At 29.7% G+C, this 16135-nt stretch overlaps 2 protein-coding genes across 2 annotated transcripts; one reads left to right on the top strand and one right to left on the bottom strand.

Moving 5' to 3' along the window:
• The first annotated feature begins 960 nt into the window (after positions 1 to 960).
• Positions 961 to 1650, top strand: LOC137826460 (protein RSI-1-like). Its single transcript, XM_068632430.1, has 3 exons — positions 961 to 1108; positions 1199 to 1232; positions 1327 to 1650. The coding sequence occupies exons 1-3, from the start codon at positions 1031 to 1033 to the stop codon at positions 1506 to 1508; spliced, it is 294 nt and encodes a 97-aa protein (XP_068488531.1). The 5' UTR covers positions 961 to 1030; the 3' UTR covers positions 1509 to 1650.
• Positions 1651 to 3149: 1499 nt separating this feature from the next.
• LOC137825409 (uncharacterized) lies at positions 3150 to 12788 on the bottom strand. The gene is made up of 12 exons (XM_068631078.1): positions 12568 to 12788; positions 9337 to 9442; positions 9140 to 9226; positions 8840 to 9019; positions 8576 to 8740; positions 8100 to 8153; positions 5408 to 5584; positions 4875 to 5063; positions 4605 to 4775; positions 4136 to 4189; positions 3666 to 3812; positions 3150 to 3521 (listed from the first exon to the last, which is right to left on the bottom strand). The coding sequence occupies exons 1-12, from the start codon at positions 12786 to 12788 to the stop codon at positions 3150 to 3152; spliced, it is 1923 nt and encodes a 640-aa protein (XP_068487179.1).
• Between the last annotated feature and the right edge of the window lie 3347 nt (positions 12789 to 16135).

Below are 16135 nucleotides of genomic sequence, written 5' to 3'. Positions count from 1 at the left end.
AATTAATTTATTAATTTAACATGAACATTTAGGAAAATACCATATACTTATAGAGCATATAGGAACATACAACATACAAAAAAAGAGTGATAAAGTACTTAAGGAAGGCCAAGGAGGAAGAAAGCCTTATGGATAGGGTTACTATTATGAGATTCACGTTTTCGGCCTTGCACTTATAAAATCCATATTTATAGGTTCGTAATTCCTATCATTTCCTGTTATTTATTAATTACTTATTTATGTATTTTATTCCCCTTATTTTTTGTTTTATTATTAGAGATTGGATCTAAAAGCCCGATTTTATTTCCCTGTATTAATTCACATTTGTTTTCAAATAAAATGAACCAATAAGGTCTTTCACGTTTTAGGTCAAGATGGAATAAAGGACCTTCTGAAGAGAATTACTATTGGCACCCCGTATTCCTACTGAAACCTCCAAACATTTTTTTTTGTAGAAATAAGTTTCTATCATGTTAATTTCTTAAAAATTAATTAACACGTGAGTAACATCACTCTGTCTCATCCATTAACTCTTGATATTAAAATAAAGACTGAGTTGCATATTCTACAGTGAAGTGTGCATGTGAGGGAATGGTAGTAGAAAATAATATAAAGGAATGCGTGGCCCACAAAAATCATACTACAAAACTCTCGTGTGCTTCTTTCAGCATTGATCCCGAGTTAAATTTCTATATATTCATTACATTTCAAACAAGTGATTGTGAACAAAAATGATTGCATACAATGGAGGGAAGATGTGAAATAAACAGTGAGAGCATGTTAGTGAGTTGACAAAAAGGAATAAAAACAAACATTACAGAAGATATGGCGCTGTTATCGCTCACTTTTTCATGCAACTTTTCCAATCAATTTTCCTACCACCCTTTTCAACGCCTTAAACAACGGAATTCTATTGCTAATTTATTTTTCTTCTTCATCTTACTTTTCACTGTTAGCTTCGGACCCTCTCTTGTATAAATATCCTTCCAATGCCTAAAAAGGAATAACAAAAGCTTGTATTCTGACAGCCATGGCAGGACGTTCCTACAGCCCCATCATGCTTGCCCTCTCTTTGCTTCTTTTGGTCTCATTCTCTGATGTAGCTCAGGTACGTTAGAAAAACAACAAGAAGAAGAAGACTTGATGAAAAGCATAATGATTCTCTAACAATACAAGTGTATTTGTGATGTTTGAACAGGCTTATACGCGCAGTGGAACACTTCGGGCTTCAGGTAAAAAGCATGTTATGTATAGTTATGGGTTTGAAGGGGTTGAGTTAATTTGAATGATGATGATGATGATGAATGAATGGTTGGGATTGAACAGATTGTAAAGGGAGGTGTACGTACCGTTGCTCAGCAACTTCACACAAGAAGCCATGCATGTTTTTCTGTCAGAAGTGTTGCGCAAAATGCCTATGCGTGCCTCCTGGTACCTATGGAAACAAGCAACTCTGCCCTTGCTACAACACCTGGAAGACCAAGGAAGGACGACCCAAGTGCCCTTAAACCCACCACTTCTGCATTTCTAATCCTATATATATATAATTCTTCACCATTTCTCCATCCCTACATGGATAACTTCTTTCACAGATTGTATTTTTACCTTCCAAGGAGAATGAGAATGGTTTTTAGCTCAAACACAACAAAAGATCATTAAGTTTTGCTTTAGTAAGAGTAGGAGCAAAAGATACTTGAATAAAACAATACATATAAATCTAAATTATTATTACGTTATAGCTTAAAATATAATTAAAATTATTTTTAATTCAAAATAAAAAAATTATAATATTAATGATTCGTTATTGTTAATCATTATTGTTATATTAAAAACTAATAAAATCTAATTAATTATTAATTTTTGCTTTGTACCTTATAATATTTTTATTATGATTTATTTTTTTAATACATTAGTAATATTTTAATTCTTAATTTATCAATGAATGTTGTATGCTATCTTCTCATTTTATAAAGTCATCATATTAAGTTGTATGTTTTATCGTAATCTCTAATGGGATATATAAATTAAAAGTAAAAAATTATAAAGACCACGATTAAAATTATATAAAATAATAATTTAAGTGATATTCATGAGTAAAAAGTAATTATTACTAAAAAAAATTATAAGAATGGTTGTTTATTAAGGAAAAATTAAAGTTAATATGGAATTAATCTTGAAGAGAAGTAATAAAGATTTTAATTTTACAAAACACAAAACAAAGGTAAAAGACTCAATTAATTGTATGTTAAAGTCAATCTTCCTCTTAATAAAGATCAAATGTGTGATTAATTATTTTAAATATTAATCCAATTTAAACAAAAGCTAATAAAATTAAAGTTTTGTTTTAAAATTAATTTTTATATTTAATGTTTTTCTTACGGTGATTATATCTAATTCAAAAACATTAAAGTTATCTCTAGGTCTTCCATTCTTTCTTTATGTTACACAATTTTATCTTTTCATCATTCATCTTATACTTAAATTCTTAAAAATCTCCACCAAGTTCATTACAAAAAAATTATTAAAAAATAACTAATTTTAAAAAAAAATTAATCATTATTTGATTAAATTATATATTATTTTATAAACTAAAAGATAATATTCCTCCTAATAAAAACATGTGACAATTACTTTTAAAGATAATTTTTTACCTTTTAAGGATAAAATTGTGACGAGTTCCCAGTTTCAAAACAAACAATACTTCAAATGTGGTGATTGACCATAACAATATCAATATATCAACTAATTATTTTTTATTTTTAAAAATAATTTTCATTTAATATTTTTTATAGTAATTTCGGAGACAAATTCTCATTCCTCTTAAATCTCTCGATTTTAGGACTTGTTTTGATACGTCTAACAATTTCACATCGTCTAGATTTTTTATAAAAAATATTTTAAAACAAAGTAATTAAATATTCGTTAAACAATTTATTTGAACTTCAGTTAAAATTTATATTAAAATTTCTTTGAATCATGAGATAAAAACATTAAAAAATGTAAATATAAAATATTTTAAAAAACTGATAAAATATACAAGAGTAAGAGTTGAAATTTGTGTATTAATTATTTTTTATAGATGGTGAGAATAGCCTTACATAAGTCATCCAAATAAAGATGATTATTTTTAAACTTCACATAATCATAAATTAATTTCCACAATTACCTCCAGGTCCTCCAAACTGCATAACATATCCAAAAATCCCTCCTTGATCTCCATAGGATTTAACACCAAAACAAGTAGGTTTATCAGTGAAAGCTGTGAGTTGATAAGGTTTAGGTCCATAAACTTTTCTTGATGCATCTTGAATCAATCCAGATCTAAAATAGCATGAATGAGCACTGTTTCCATCAGGAAAATACCCAGATCCCATTTCAGGACTAGGGCTACCAACATTTGTTCTTGTTCTCCCACCCCACCCTACTATATCTCCTGATTTCATGTTCGAGAACAATGCTGCTGGAAAATAACCAATATTTTTCTTTTGTAAACCTACCCACCAATTTTTTGTCACTGGATCCTGAAAACACACATCTAAACTTTTCTTAATAATATATATTATATCTACATGCTCTATTCAGAAGTTTAAAATGAATATTAATCATGTATTTAAAAGTCATTTTAAATTCTAATTAAAGTGAAATTTAATAGAATAATTATTTACCTGAGTAATAGAAATGTCAGTCTCATAAGTTGGTCCACCATAGACAGATGTATGGGGAAAACGTGCACCAAGGAAAGTGTTTCTATCAGTATGAACAAAACCTGGACATCGAACATTGTAGCATCCTGTCTTCTTGAAATTATCTGACTATTTTTTTAACATTCATCATTTAAAGTTTTAAAAAATAATGGAATGTGTAGCATAAAAAAATTGAATAAGATCTGTAATAAATAAATAAATAAAATTAAATTCTCTTTAGTATGTTTAATTATAATCTTTAATCAAGCATTAATGCAAAGGCAAAACATCCATTCTCCTTATAGAAAAAAAATGAGAAAAGCTAATAGAAAAAAGAGAAAATTTAAAGAGCATAACCACCACCAAAACCTAAGACTTCTTAGAGTATTTTCAATTCGTGTTTTGTTTCTATAAATTAAGATTAAATAAAATGTAATGATATATTTTCTTACCGTCCATGATGCATAAAAATGGGTTTGAGTATCACCATAAAAGTTTGGAAGCACCTGAAAATCAAAAGTGAAGTTAATTAAAAAAACCTTCTTATATTTTTCATTTATTATTTATTTGTTTGATTCTGTTGTCAATGAAATAATATAATAGTTACTTTTATCTTTAATTTATTAATTAACTTGTTTATATATTTTTAGTTTTTTTTTTAATTTGACGGTCAACTCATTTTTGAATTGGAAAATAATAAGTTAAAAAATAAAAATTACATTTACATCTTTTTATTGAGAAAAAAATCAAATAACAATATACTTAAACAAAAATAACAAATATTATAAATATTCTATGAAAAAAATTAGTAGAAAAATAGTTAAAATACTCAAATATTTGTTCATATTTAATGCACAAATTAGATAACTTGATTTTGTTTTGAAAAAAAAATCATAAATACAAGCATTAATTATAACTCACATGCCATCCAACAGAGATTTTGTTGGAAGATTGAATTGGTCCGTTTTGAACCCATATATGAGACATAGAGATTTGACTCTTACTCGTATCAACTCGTGGATTATAAATGCTATTTGTTCCGCTAATTTGATAATAAGGACCATAACTTGGTTGTAGAGATATTTCTGCAAGCTACAAAATTCAATATATTTAAATAACCAATCAACTTCAAAAATTAAATGTCATATAATTTATAGGAATAAACAATCAACATTGTATAACATATCTTACATGAACACCAGGATTGTCTGAAAACAGTATAGAATCATTTAATAATGAATTTTCTTCCATCAGATCATCTTTTGTTGTTCTTTGAATAGGAACCGTTCCTACCGGACATTTATCCTTACCTAGTCCAAATATGAATTCACTTCGCGAGTTATTTAGAGTTGTTGTTTCAATTTGAAAGTTGGGTTTCATCTGTAAATGAAGATCCAAAAAATTTAAATTTAGAAAAAAATACAATAAAAAAAATAAAATAAAAAAGAAAAATATAATCAAAGAAAACTTAAAAATTAAAACCATAACATTAAAAGATTTTAAACTTAAACTTATTTTATATAATTAAAGAATTTTTTTATATACCTGCTTTTAATAAAGGATGGTCGAAAGCTGGTTGTTTATAAATATCAATGCAATCAACCATGTCTCCAAATTTTGTCTATAATATTTAAAATAAGAATAAAATTAGTAATCCATTTGTGTGATATCAATTTTAATAAAAGAAAAAAATATATGAAAAAAATATAAGATTTATGACATACATAAATAGTCTTGACTAGAGACTTATCTGTGAGGTTTGGTTTTTTCTCCAACTCCAAATTTTTGGTGAATGTAACTTGAATACCATCAACATTATGGGTAATATGACTAATCCCCACATACAAGATAAAGAACAATATATTCATCATCCTTTTCTCAACTCTACCATCTAACTCTATCTATATATAAGAGGTGACTAGAAATGTTATAAAAAAATAGTTTACAAATAATTAATGTATAATATGTATTTTAAAATCGATAGTGAAATATATTTACATAAAAATAATAAATTAATTAAAATGTAAGAGTAAGGTGAGGAATGATGTTTAATTGGTTCACAGTCTGAAACCCGTTACATATATTGTTATTAAACTCATTTTTTTCATTTTAAGTTTCGTATGCAAAAACTAAGAAATATATTTATTGTATGGTACTTATTACATAGTAACTATTTTATAGTTTTGTCGTATAGTATTTAATGTCCTATTTTTATTTATTTATAGCATTCATTGTTTTATTGTGTAGCATTTATTACTTTCATTGTAGCATTTATTAATTTATGAAAAATTATTATTATCTTTTTTCAAAGTGAGTATTTATAACTTTAATAATTAATTAGATATAATTTAGAAATTATTTATTAGAAATTAATTTAGATATTAATAATTTTTTTAGTTTTTAAAATAGTAATTAATTCAGTTAATATAATAATTAACTATTTTTATCTCTAAAATTAATTTTTATTTAATAATTTTTTTTAAGTTTATAGTATAAGAACTGATATTCTGAGGTCAACTGAGGAAGCAACTCTCTTTGATGGATAACATTTTTATACAATTTTTTTTAATGTCAACATATTTATTTTAAAATTTGTCATTGATTTTTTTCTAAAGATATTATTTTGAAACAAAATAATTAAATATTTATTGAACAATCTATTTTAACTTCTAACACATAATTTATTTTCATATTTGTTATTGATTCTTCGTAAAATTTATTTTGAAATAAAGCAATAAAATATTTGTTGAAAAAATTATTTTAACTTTAACATAAAATTTAGTTTAGAATTTCTTTGATTGACATAATTAACGAAATGATATGTAAAACAAGTAAAAGAGACGTAAATATAAAATATAAAAGAAGTAAGAGTTGAAATGTGCATTAATTATTTTTTATAGATGGCTAGAACAGCCTTACATAGAGGTCCTCCAAATAAAGATGATTATTTATTAACTTAACATAATCATAAAGAAAATTATTTATCACAATTACCTCCAGGTCCTCCAAATTGGAGAAAATTTCCAACAGACACTCCTTGATATCCATAGGATTTAACTCCAAAACATTTAGGTTTATCAGTGAAGGATGTGATTTGATAAAAACTGGGTGCATAAGTTTTTCTTGATTCATCTTGAATCAATGTATATCTAAAATAGCATGCATGAACACTGTTTCCATCAGGAAAATACCCATAACCCATTTGAGGACTAGGGTTACCAGCACTTGTTCTTGTTCTCCCACCCCACCCTACTATATCTGCTGATTTCAAGTCGGAGAACAATGCTGCTGGAAAATAACCAATGTTTATATTTTGCAAACGTACCCACCAATTTTTTGTTACTGGATCCTGAAAACACATCGATCTCAACTTTTGTTAATAATATATTATATCTACATGCTGTATTTAAAAATTTATATTTAAGAGTCATATTTAGTTCTTATTAAAGTGAAATTTAATAGGATAATTATTTACCTGATTAATAGAAATTTTAATCTCATAAGTTGGTCCACCATAGATAGACTTGTGGGGGAAACGTCCACCAAGGAAATTACGTCTGTCAATATGAACAAAACCTGGACATCGAGCATTGTAGCATCCTGTTTTCTTGAGAAATTATCTGACTGTAATTTTTTTTAACATTTAATAAGTTGAACTTTAAATAATAATGGAGTGTGTAGCATAAAAAAAATTAAATAATGATATATGGATGGGAGTTGTGAAAATGTGAGAGAAGAAAACGAAAGCATGAAAATTTCTTGTGGTTGAGGTTGAAAATGTTTCGCCATCAATTTGAAATGGATGAGACATCAAATTTTGTAACTAATTTTAAAGATTAAAATAATTAGTTATTATTGAATTAAATTATTTTAGAGACTAAAAAAATTATTGATATCTAAAACAGTTTTTATTATTAATAAAAATTTATAAAATAATTTTTAAATTGATATTTAATCATTATTTATCAAAGTTTTAGCTATTAATATTTTAGATTTTAAATTAGTCTTTAAAAGACTAATTGAGACCGATTTAGAATCTAAAATTTTAGTAACTAAAATCTTTGATAACTAATTTAAATATCAATTTAAAAAATATTTTATAAATTTTTATTAATAATAAAATATAAATAATTTTTTAAGTCTGTAAAATAGTATATAGTATATAATTTAATTAATATATTGACTAATTATTTTTAATTTCTAAATTTAGTTATTATGTAATAAATTTCTAGTAGTTATGAAAAAGGTTTGCATGTACATTCCGTTTTTTATATATATAAAATGCATATAGCATGCAAATTGTGATATACCATACTAAGAGAAATATATACTCTAAAAAGTTTTTAGAGTATATTTTCTCCATGTTTCATTTGTATAAATTAAGATTAAATAAAATGCAATGATATTTCTTCTTACCGTCCATGTTGAATAAAAATGGGTTTCATTGTCACCATATAAGTGTGGATGCACCTGAAATAAAAAAGTGAAATTAATTAGAATTTTTTTATGTTTCATTTTCTTTTCTTCCGTTTGATTTTGTTGTCAATGAAATAATCCAAGTTAATTTTGTTTTTATCTCTAACTCGTCAATTAACTTGCTTATACTTTTAGTCATTTTCTTTAAAACTTCTCAGTTAATTAATTCTAAAAAGGAAAAGAAAAAGTTGAAGGAGATTGGAGAAAAAAATAAGTTAATTGGTAAGTTGGAGAATAGAAGATTAGATAGAAAAAAAATCAAATAATTAGAAAAAAAAAATACTTTATAAAAAGAAATATTTTTAACTGAAAAAACAACCGTTAACAATACTCAATTTTTTTTTCAGATTTAAGACATAAATTAAATGACTTGATTTTTGTTTAGGAAAATCATAAATACAATAATTATAACTCACATGCCATCCAACCGAGATTTTGTTGACAGAAAATTGTCCATTTTCAACCCATACATGAGACAGAGTGATTTGACCCTTCCTTTCAATTCGAGGATTATAAACGCTAGTTATCCCGCTAACTTTATAAAAAGGACCAAAATGTTTTCGAAGAGATACTTCTGCAACCTACAAAATTCAATATATTCAAATAACTAATGCTCTTCAAAAATTAAATGTGATATAATTTATAGGAATAAAGAATCAATATTGTATAACATATCTTACATGAACACCGGGTATATCTTCAAGGAATATATGATCATTTAATAATGATTTTTCTTCAACATTTGTTGTTCTCTGGATAGGAATCGTTCCTGGTGGACATATATCTTTATCAAACCCAAACACGGATTCAATTGGTGAATTATTCATACTTGTTTTTTCAATCTGAAAGTTGGGTTTTATCTGTAAATAAATAACCAAAAAATTAAAGTTTAGAGAAAAAAATATAATCAAATAAATATTGAAACATTGAAAGGTTTTAAAGTTTACTTATTCTATATAATTAGATATTTTATTATATACCTGCAATTTATGATCTTTTAATAAAGGATGGTCGAAAGCTGGTTGTTTATAAATGTCAATGCAATCAACAATGTCTCCAAATTTGGTCTGTAAAATCCAAACAAACAAAAAATCAGTAATCCATTTGTGTGATATATATCAATTTCAATAAAAGAAAAAGAAAAAGTATATGAAAAAATATAAGAATTATGACATACATGAATAGTCTTGATTGGAGACTTATGTGTGAGGTTTGGTTTTGTCTCCAACTCCAAATCTTTCTTGAATGTATCTTGAATAGCATCAACATTATAGCTAATATGACTAATACCCAATTATAAGATAAAGAACAACATATTCATCATCCTTTTCTCAACTCTACCATCTCAACTCTCTCTTTCTATATATATAGGTGACTAGAAATGTTAAAAAAATACTTTACAAATAATTAATGTATTTTAAAATTGATAGTGAAATATATTAACACAAAAAAATAAATTAATTAAAATGTAAGAGTAAGATGAGCATGATGTTTAATTGGTTTACAGCTATGAAGTTCAGACACTTTTCTTAAATGGTGTGTCGATGGCAGATACAACACTCGTATCGGACACTGACACTCGTATGACACTTGTAGGACACGTATCCGTGAAGTGTCTAATTCAAAAAGTATTTGTTAGATTTCGGACAATTCTAATACGGTTCTAACACAATTTTAAAAAGGAAAAATACATTAATTTTCTCAAAATTCAAACTTTATTGTATAAATTGTTATTATGATTATAAAAATAAGAAACAAATCTTTGTGAACCAGTCATGAAAAACATCTTTTTGCTCCAAAAAATAATCTGGAACATACTTGTGTACATAAATATTTATTGTCAATTTATATAATTCATAATTCATAATTATATAATATATAGATTTGTGTCCTCATGTCCTACATTTTAAAGATTTTACGTATCTCCGTATCCGTGTTCGTGTCGTATCAGTGTCAGTGTTAGTGTTAGTGTCTGTGCTGTTGGGTTTAATAGTGCCAAAGTTCAAGAGGGGGGGTGAATTGACCTTTTAAAACTTTCTCGCAGAAACAGTGTTTAACACAGTTTTGCAGAAAATAAATCGATTTATGTGAAAATGAACAGATTTATTTCAGCACTGTTTTTGTTTGAAAAGCTTTTAATACAGCAAGGTTAATCACAAGATTATGCAGATAGATTTTCCAGATGCACACACACAGATATCAGATTGAAAAACAGTGAAATACAAAACAGCAAACTTCAATTTCAAGCAAGTGATTAAGGTTCAATTGATAGCATGCCAATTAATTGAGTAACCTTTACAAACAACCTGTTCCAGTGGCTTTTAACAAACTATGAGTGTTCTTCTTGATGTCAAGCAATTTTCTAGAAATTAAGAACAATGAATTACAGAACAGCAAGCTTCAACTCTAAGCAATTGTTTAAGGTTCAATTAATAGCTTTGACAATTTCTTGAGCAACCTATCACAGTCAATCTATTCCAGTGGCTTTTAGCAGATTATATATGTTCTTATCAGATTCAAACAACTTTTTCAGAAATTAAGAACAGTATGCACAGTGCCCAGAAAGAACAGATTTATTTTCAATTGAACAAATTTATTTCTTTGCTGTTTTATCAATTATGCAGAAACGAAATTGCAGAGAGTGAGAGAGAATGAACACAAGCAGTTATACTGGTTCACTCAACTGAGCTACATCCAGTCTTCACCAAAACCAGGTGGAAATCACTAAACCACAGTACAACCAAGTACAATTCCCACTGTTCTTGAAACCTACAAGAACTTAGGTACTCTTGCTGAAAAAACCTATTTCAGCACACACACACACCCACTCTTCAAGAACACCTATCAAGAAGAGTGTTCAACCAAACTATTACAAGAAATGAGAAGTGAAACGACTACACCTGATTGAGGATACAAAGATCTGCCTTAAACCAGTAGGCAAGATTGCTAGAACAGTAGCAGCACCTCACACCAAGTTTTTGGAACCAAACCAAGAACAAGCACTTTGTGATTTTCGAAATCTTTGAAGAACAAATGCTAATCCTTTGTAAACTTTTGATTCTCTGCTGTCAAAACTTGTTTTTGCAAATGTATGAACGGTTATTAAACTCAGAAAACAAGTTTTCATTTTATAGAAAACCAACTTATAACAGATTTTTGAAAAACAGTTAAAGCTGTTATAAAATGAACAGATTGAAAAGAAAATGAACAGATTTATTTTCAAAAAACAGTTAGAGAATTTGTTAAGTGAGGAGACTTAGTCAACCATTCTGGTGCAGAGATAAAACTGAAAAACGTTTAAGCTTGACATGGCACCAGAGACAAAAAGAATCTATTCATTTACAGATGAACAGATTTATTTTTCAAAACGAAAACAGAGAAAGTTTAACTATTTAAAACTCAGTCGTTTTGAAAGGTAGAAGACTTAGTCAAAATACATGATGCACAAAATCTAATTTTTACAAGACTTAGCCAAGGCATCAGTGTAAAAAAGAATCTGTTTATTTAGAAAAGAACAAATTTATTTTTATGCAGTAAACGTGTTTTTTTGTAAAGCATGTGAAAAACAGTTTAAGAAAACTTATGCTTGTTCTTATCACATGGCCAGTGGTTATGAGGTGAGTTACTCAGCAAAAAGCCCACTCTTAGACAACCTCTAAGCACTACTTAAGACATACTTAAAGCAAAGCAAAATACAAATGAAATGTACATATAAGTCTTCATCAAACACAATCTTGAAGGGGCAACAACCATCTTCAACAATCTCCCCCTGTTTGATGGAGACAAATCCCCATAGCTAACCTCATAGCTTTGTTGCTTTAAGCACCTGCACTGCACCAGATTTTAAACCAGAAAAAAACAGCAGTATTGCATAGCATAAGACATGGTTTTAAGGTGCAGAATTAACTCCCTGTTTCAGTTTTCAGCAACTATTTTTCTTCCCCTTTGGATTCATCAAACAGCATATAAGCATAGGGAAAACAAATATGAAACAGAAACCATAACCATAATAGTCCAAAAAAATAAAACCATATTGTTCAGCATTACAGACATTTGAAAAATGATAAAAACAGCATTAAAAACAGAAGACTACTGATCCTTGTAGTAAAGCTCTGCAAGCTGTGTCTGAACCCCTTCAATCTGATCATCAAGGTGTTGAAACCTTGCATGAGTAGTCTCAAAGTATGCCCTTTGTTCTGCAGACATTACATCAAGATGATACAACACTTTCCTTTCAAACATAGACATTGGTTCTCCTCGGTATTCTGGAGCTTGATAGGCAACTATGGCATTTGCAGCAACTTCCTCATGTACAGATTGGGTAGCAGGTGAGTCATCATCCATAGGAATAGCTTCATCCTCATCCTCATGTTTTGCTTGAGGGTCCTTCTCCTTGAGAACCACCCACTTGTCCTCAATTTTGTGAAAACCCATTTTGGTGAGAGTTGAATTATCAATTTCACTTACAGCTTTAATAGGGTCGTTTCTCTCATTTGTAACATCAACACCAAAGTAGTCAATTAATTTGGAAACAAGAATAGCATAGGGAAAGCGGTAATCGACCAACCTTTTTGACTTGAGCATGTGTTCATTGACAGTGAACACCCAGTTTACCTTAATCTGGTTCATGATGCAATATAGGAGAATGAGATCCTCTTCATGTAAGACAGCATGGTTTGTCCCTCTTGGAATTAGTTGCCATGCTATGATGTATGCAACTAGGCGTGGAGTGAGGTTCAAATGCCTTGCATGGAACCTGTTTATACTCTCTGTAGGATTCCTCATGCAACTCTTATAATATTGCAGCTTGTTGAATTCTGAAATTCCACTGGTATTTCCCTTTCCTACTTTCAATCCAGCGTATTTTATTCCAGCCACAAAATTTCACACCTCACTTGTGATCTTCATCTTAATTCCTTTCACATAAGAGACAACATTCTTCCCATCCAATGTGAGGTTAGTGTAAAACACCTTTACCAAGTCAGGATATACATTACCCGTTAATTCTAGCAGCTTTTTCAGTTTCTGGTGCTTCAACACAGTCCTTGTTTCTACCAGTTTTTCAGATTTCAGCCAGTTGAAATCCAGCACTTTGGGTATGTTGATCTGCTTCCTGCTTGTCTCATGAATGTAGGCATTGATGCCTTCTTCATTTCCAGCGAACCATCCTTCTAACACACCTTGAAAGATGGTTTGCTTCCCCTTATTTTTCTGTTTCTTGGAAGAAGAAGCCATGGTTGAACCTGAATTCTTTTCTTGGTTTCAAATGGTGAGAACAGAAAACGAATAGCCAATGTGGGTAGCAAGTATTCACACAGATTTATATAGAAATGAATGGGTTGATATGGCAGTTATGAGTGGATATGCATGAAGATTTTATGCTATGAATTTGTGCAGAGAATCTTTGAAAATGTGCAACAAATATTTAGGGTCACGATGCATATACTCGTGCCTTTATTGAGCACCCAAACCATCAAATCGGTTACATAACCATGACCAAAACTATCAAAGGTACAGAGGTTAATGCCCACTAGGTCAGTCAAGCAGTCAAAGATCAAAATTTCTCTTTCCTAGTCATCAATGCATATCAGTGCAGAAAATAAACACATTCAATTGCGAATAAACAGATTTAATTTTTCACTGCTAGGCACAATTGACATTTATAATACCCAATTCATTAAGCAGAAAATTAAACCTATCTTTGGCTAATGGTTTTGTGAACAAATCAGCAAGTTGTAAATCAGTACCAATGAACTTAATATCACATGTTCCATTAGATATGTGTTCCCTTAGAAAATGATGTCTAATTTCAATGTGTTTGGTTATTGAATGCATGACAGGATTTTTGGTTAAGTTGATTGCACTTGTATTATCACACAGCAGAGGTATATGGTTAAGTAAGATACCAAAATCGTTCAATTGTTGTCTTAGCCATATAGTTTGAGCACAGCAACTCCCTGCTGCAATGTATTCTGCTTCAGCAGTGGAAAGAGCTACACAAGCCTGCTTTTTGCATTGCCATGAGATCAAGCTTGATCCAAGCAAATGACAGGTTCCACTTGTGCTCTTCCTGTCAATTTTGCAACCTGCAAAATCTGAATCAGAATAACCAGTTAAGCTTAATGAAATATTATCTGGATACCACAAGCCAACTTCTTTAGTTCCTTGCAAATACTTCAAAATCCTTTTGACAGCATTGTAGTGTGATTCTTTAGGAGCAGATTGAAACCTTGCACACATGCACACTGCAAACATTATATCTGGCTTGCTGGCAGTGAGATACAGTAGTGATCCTATGAGTCCTCTGTATTTGGTTTCATCAACAGAAATTCCAGCTTCATCATGATCCAAATGATAGCTTGTTGAGAAGGGTGTGCTGATTGGTTTACACTTGTCCATTTCAAATTTCTTCAGAAAATCCTTGCAATACTTAGCTTGACTTAGGAAAATGTCATCCTTGAGTTGTTTGACCTGCAAGCCTAGAAAATAGTTCAACTCACCCATCATTGACATTTCAAACTCACTCTTCATGACTTTCACGAAAGCTTCACACAATTCTCCATTATTTGATCCAAAAATGATGTCATCCACATATACTTGGACTAGAATTGAGTCATCTCCTTTCTTCTTAATGAACAAGGTCTTATCTGATGTGCCTCTGTCATAGCCTTGTGAGGTGAGAAAATCACTTAGCCTCTCATACCATTGCCTAGGAGCTTGATTGAGTCCATAGAGAGCCTTTTGGAGTTTGAACATATGTTCTGGATGTTGATGGTCTTCAAAACCTGGTGGTTGTGATACAAATACCTCTTCATTTATATAGCCATTTAGAAAGGCACTTTTCACATCCATTTGAAATAGCTTGAACCCTTTGATGCAGGAGAAGGCAAGCAGCAGTCTAACAGCTTCTAATCGAGCCACTGGTGCATATGTCTCATCATAGTCTATTCCTTCTTCTTGATTGTACCCTTTAGCTACAAGCCTAGCCTTGTTTCTGGTGATCACTCCATGCTCATCCATCTTGTTTCTAAATACCCATTTTGTTCCAATTACATTCATCTCAGGTATTCTAGGAACAAGAGTCCATACCTCATTAAGAGCAAACTGATTTAGTTCCTCTTGCATAGCTAAAATCCAGTTGCTGTCCTTGAGAGCTTCATTCAAATTCTTGGGTTCAACTTGAGGTACAAAGGTCATTGCTTCACAGAAATTGTTCAAGGATTTTCTAGTTGACACTCCTTTCTCAATGTTCCCAATGACATTATCAAGTGTTAAATCTCTTGGGGTTTTCCACTCTTTTGGCAAACCTGCAGCTGCAGTAGATTCTTGTATAGCATGTGTATCAGCAGTATCAAAATGAATCGATTCATTTTGATTTAAAACAGATTTAAATTCATTACTGTCAAGGTCATCAGCAGTTTTAGATATACTATGATCAGTTTCATCAAAAACAACATGCATTGATTCTTCTACTATAAGCAACCTTTTATTGAAGACTCTATATGCATGACCATTCAAAGCATAACCAATGTGCACACCTTCATCAGATTTAGCATCAACTTACCAAGATTTTCTTTGCCATTATTCAATACAAAGCATTTACACCCAAATACTCTAAGGTGGCTCACACTAGGTTTTCTGCCCTTATACAATTCATATGGGGTTTTCTTAAGAATTGGTCTTATTAAGGTCCTATTTAAGACATAACTTGCAGTATAAACAGCATCAGCCCAAAAATACTTAGGAAGCTTAGATTCATTTAACATAGTTCTAGCTAGTTCCTCTAATGATCTATTTTTCCTTTCAACTACACCATTTTGTTGGGGTGTCCTAGGGGCTGAAAAGGTATGTGCTATCCCATGCTTCTCACAGAACCTCTCAAACTTAGCATTTTGAAACTCTCCCCCATGATCACTTCGAATTGATTTAATGCAGCAATCATTTTCATTTTGCAGAATTTTTGCTAATTTCTTAAA

Source organism: Phaseolus vulgaris, chromosome 8 (assembly GCF_000499845.2).
Source record: "Phaseolus vulgaris cultivar G19833 chromosome 8, P. vulgaris v2.0, whole genome shotgun sequence".
Classification (NCBI taxonomy): domain Eukaryota; kingdom Viridiplantae; phylum Streptophyta; class Magnoliopsida; order Fabales; family Fabaceae; genus Phaseolus; species Phaseolus vulgaris.
This window is presented reverse-complemented; position numbering and strand designations above follow the sequence as displayed.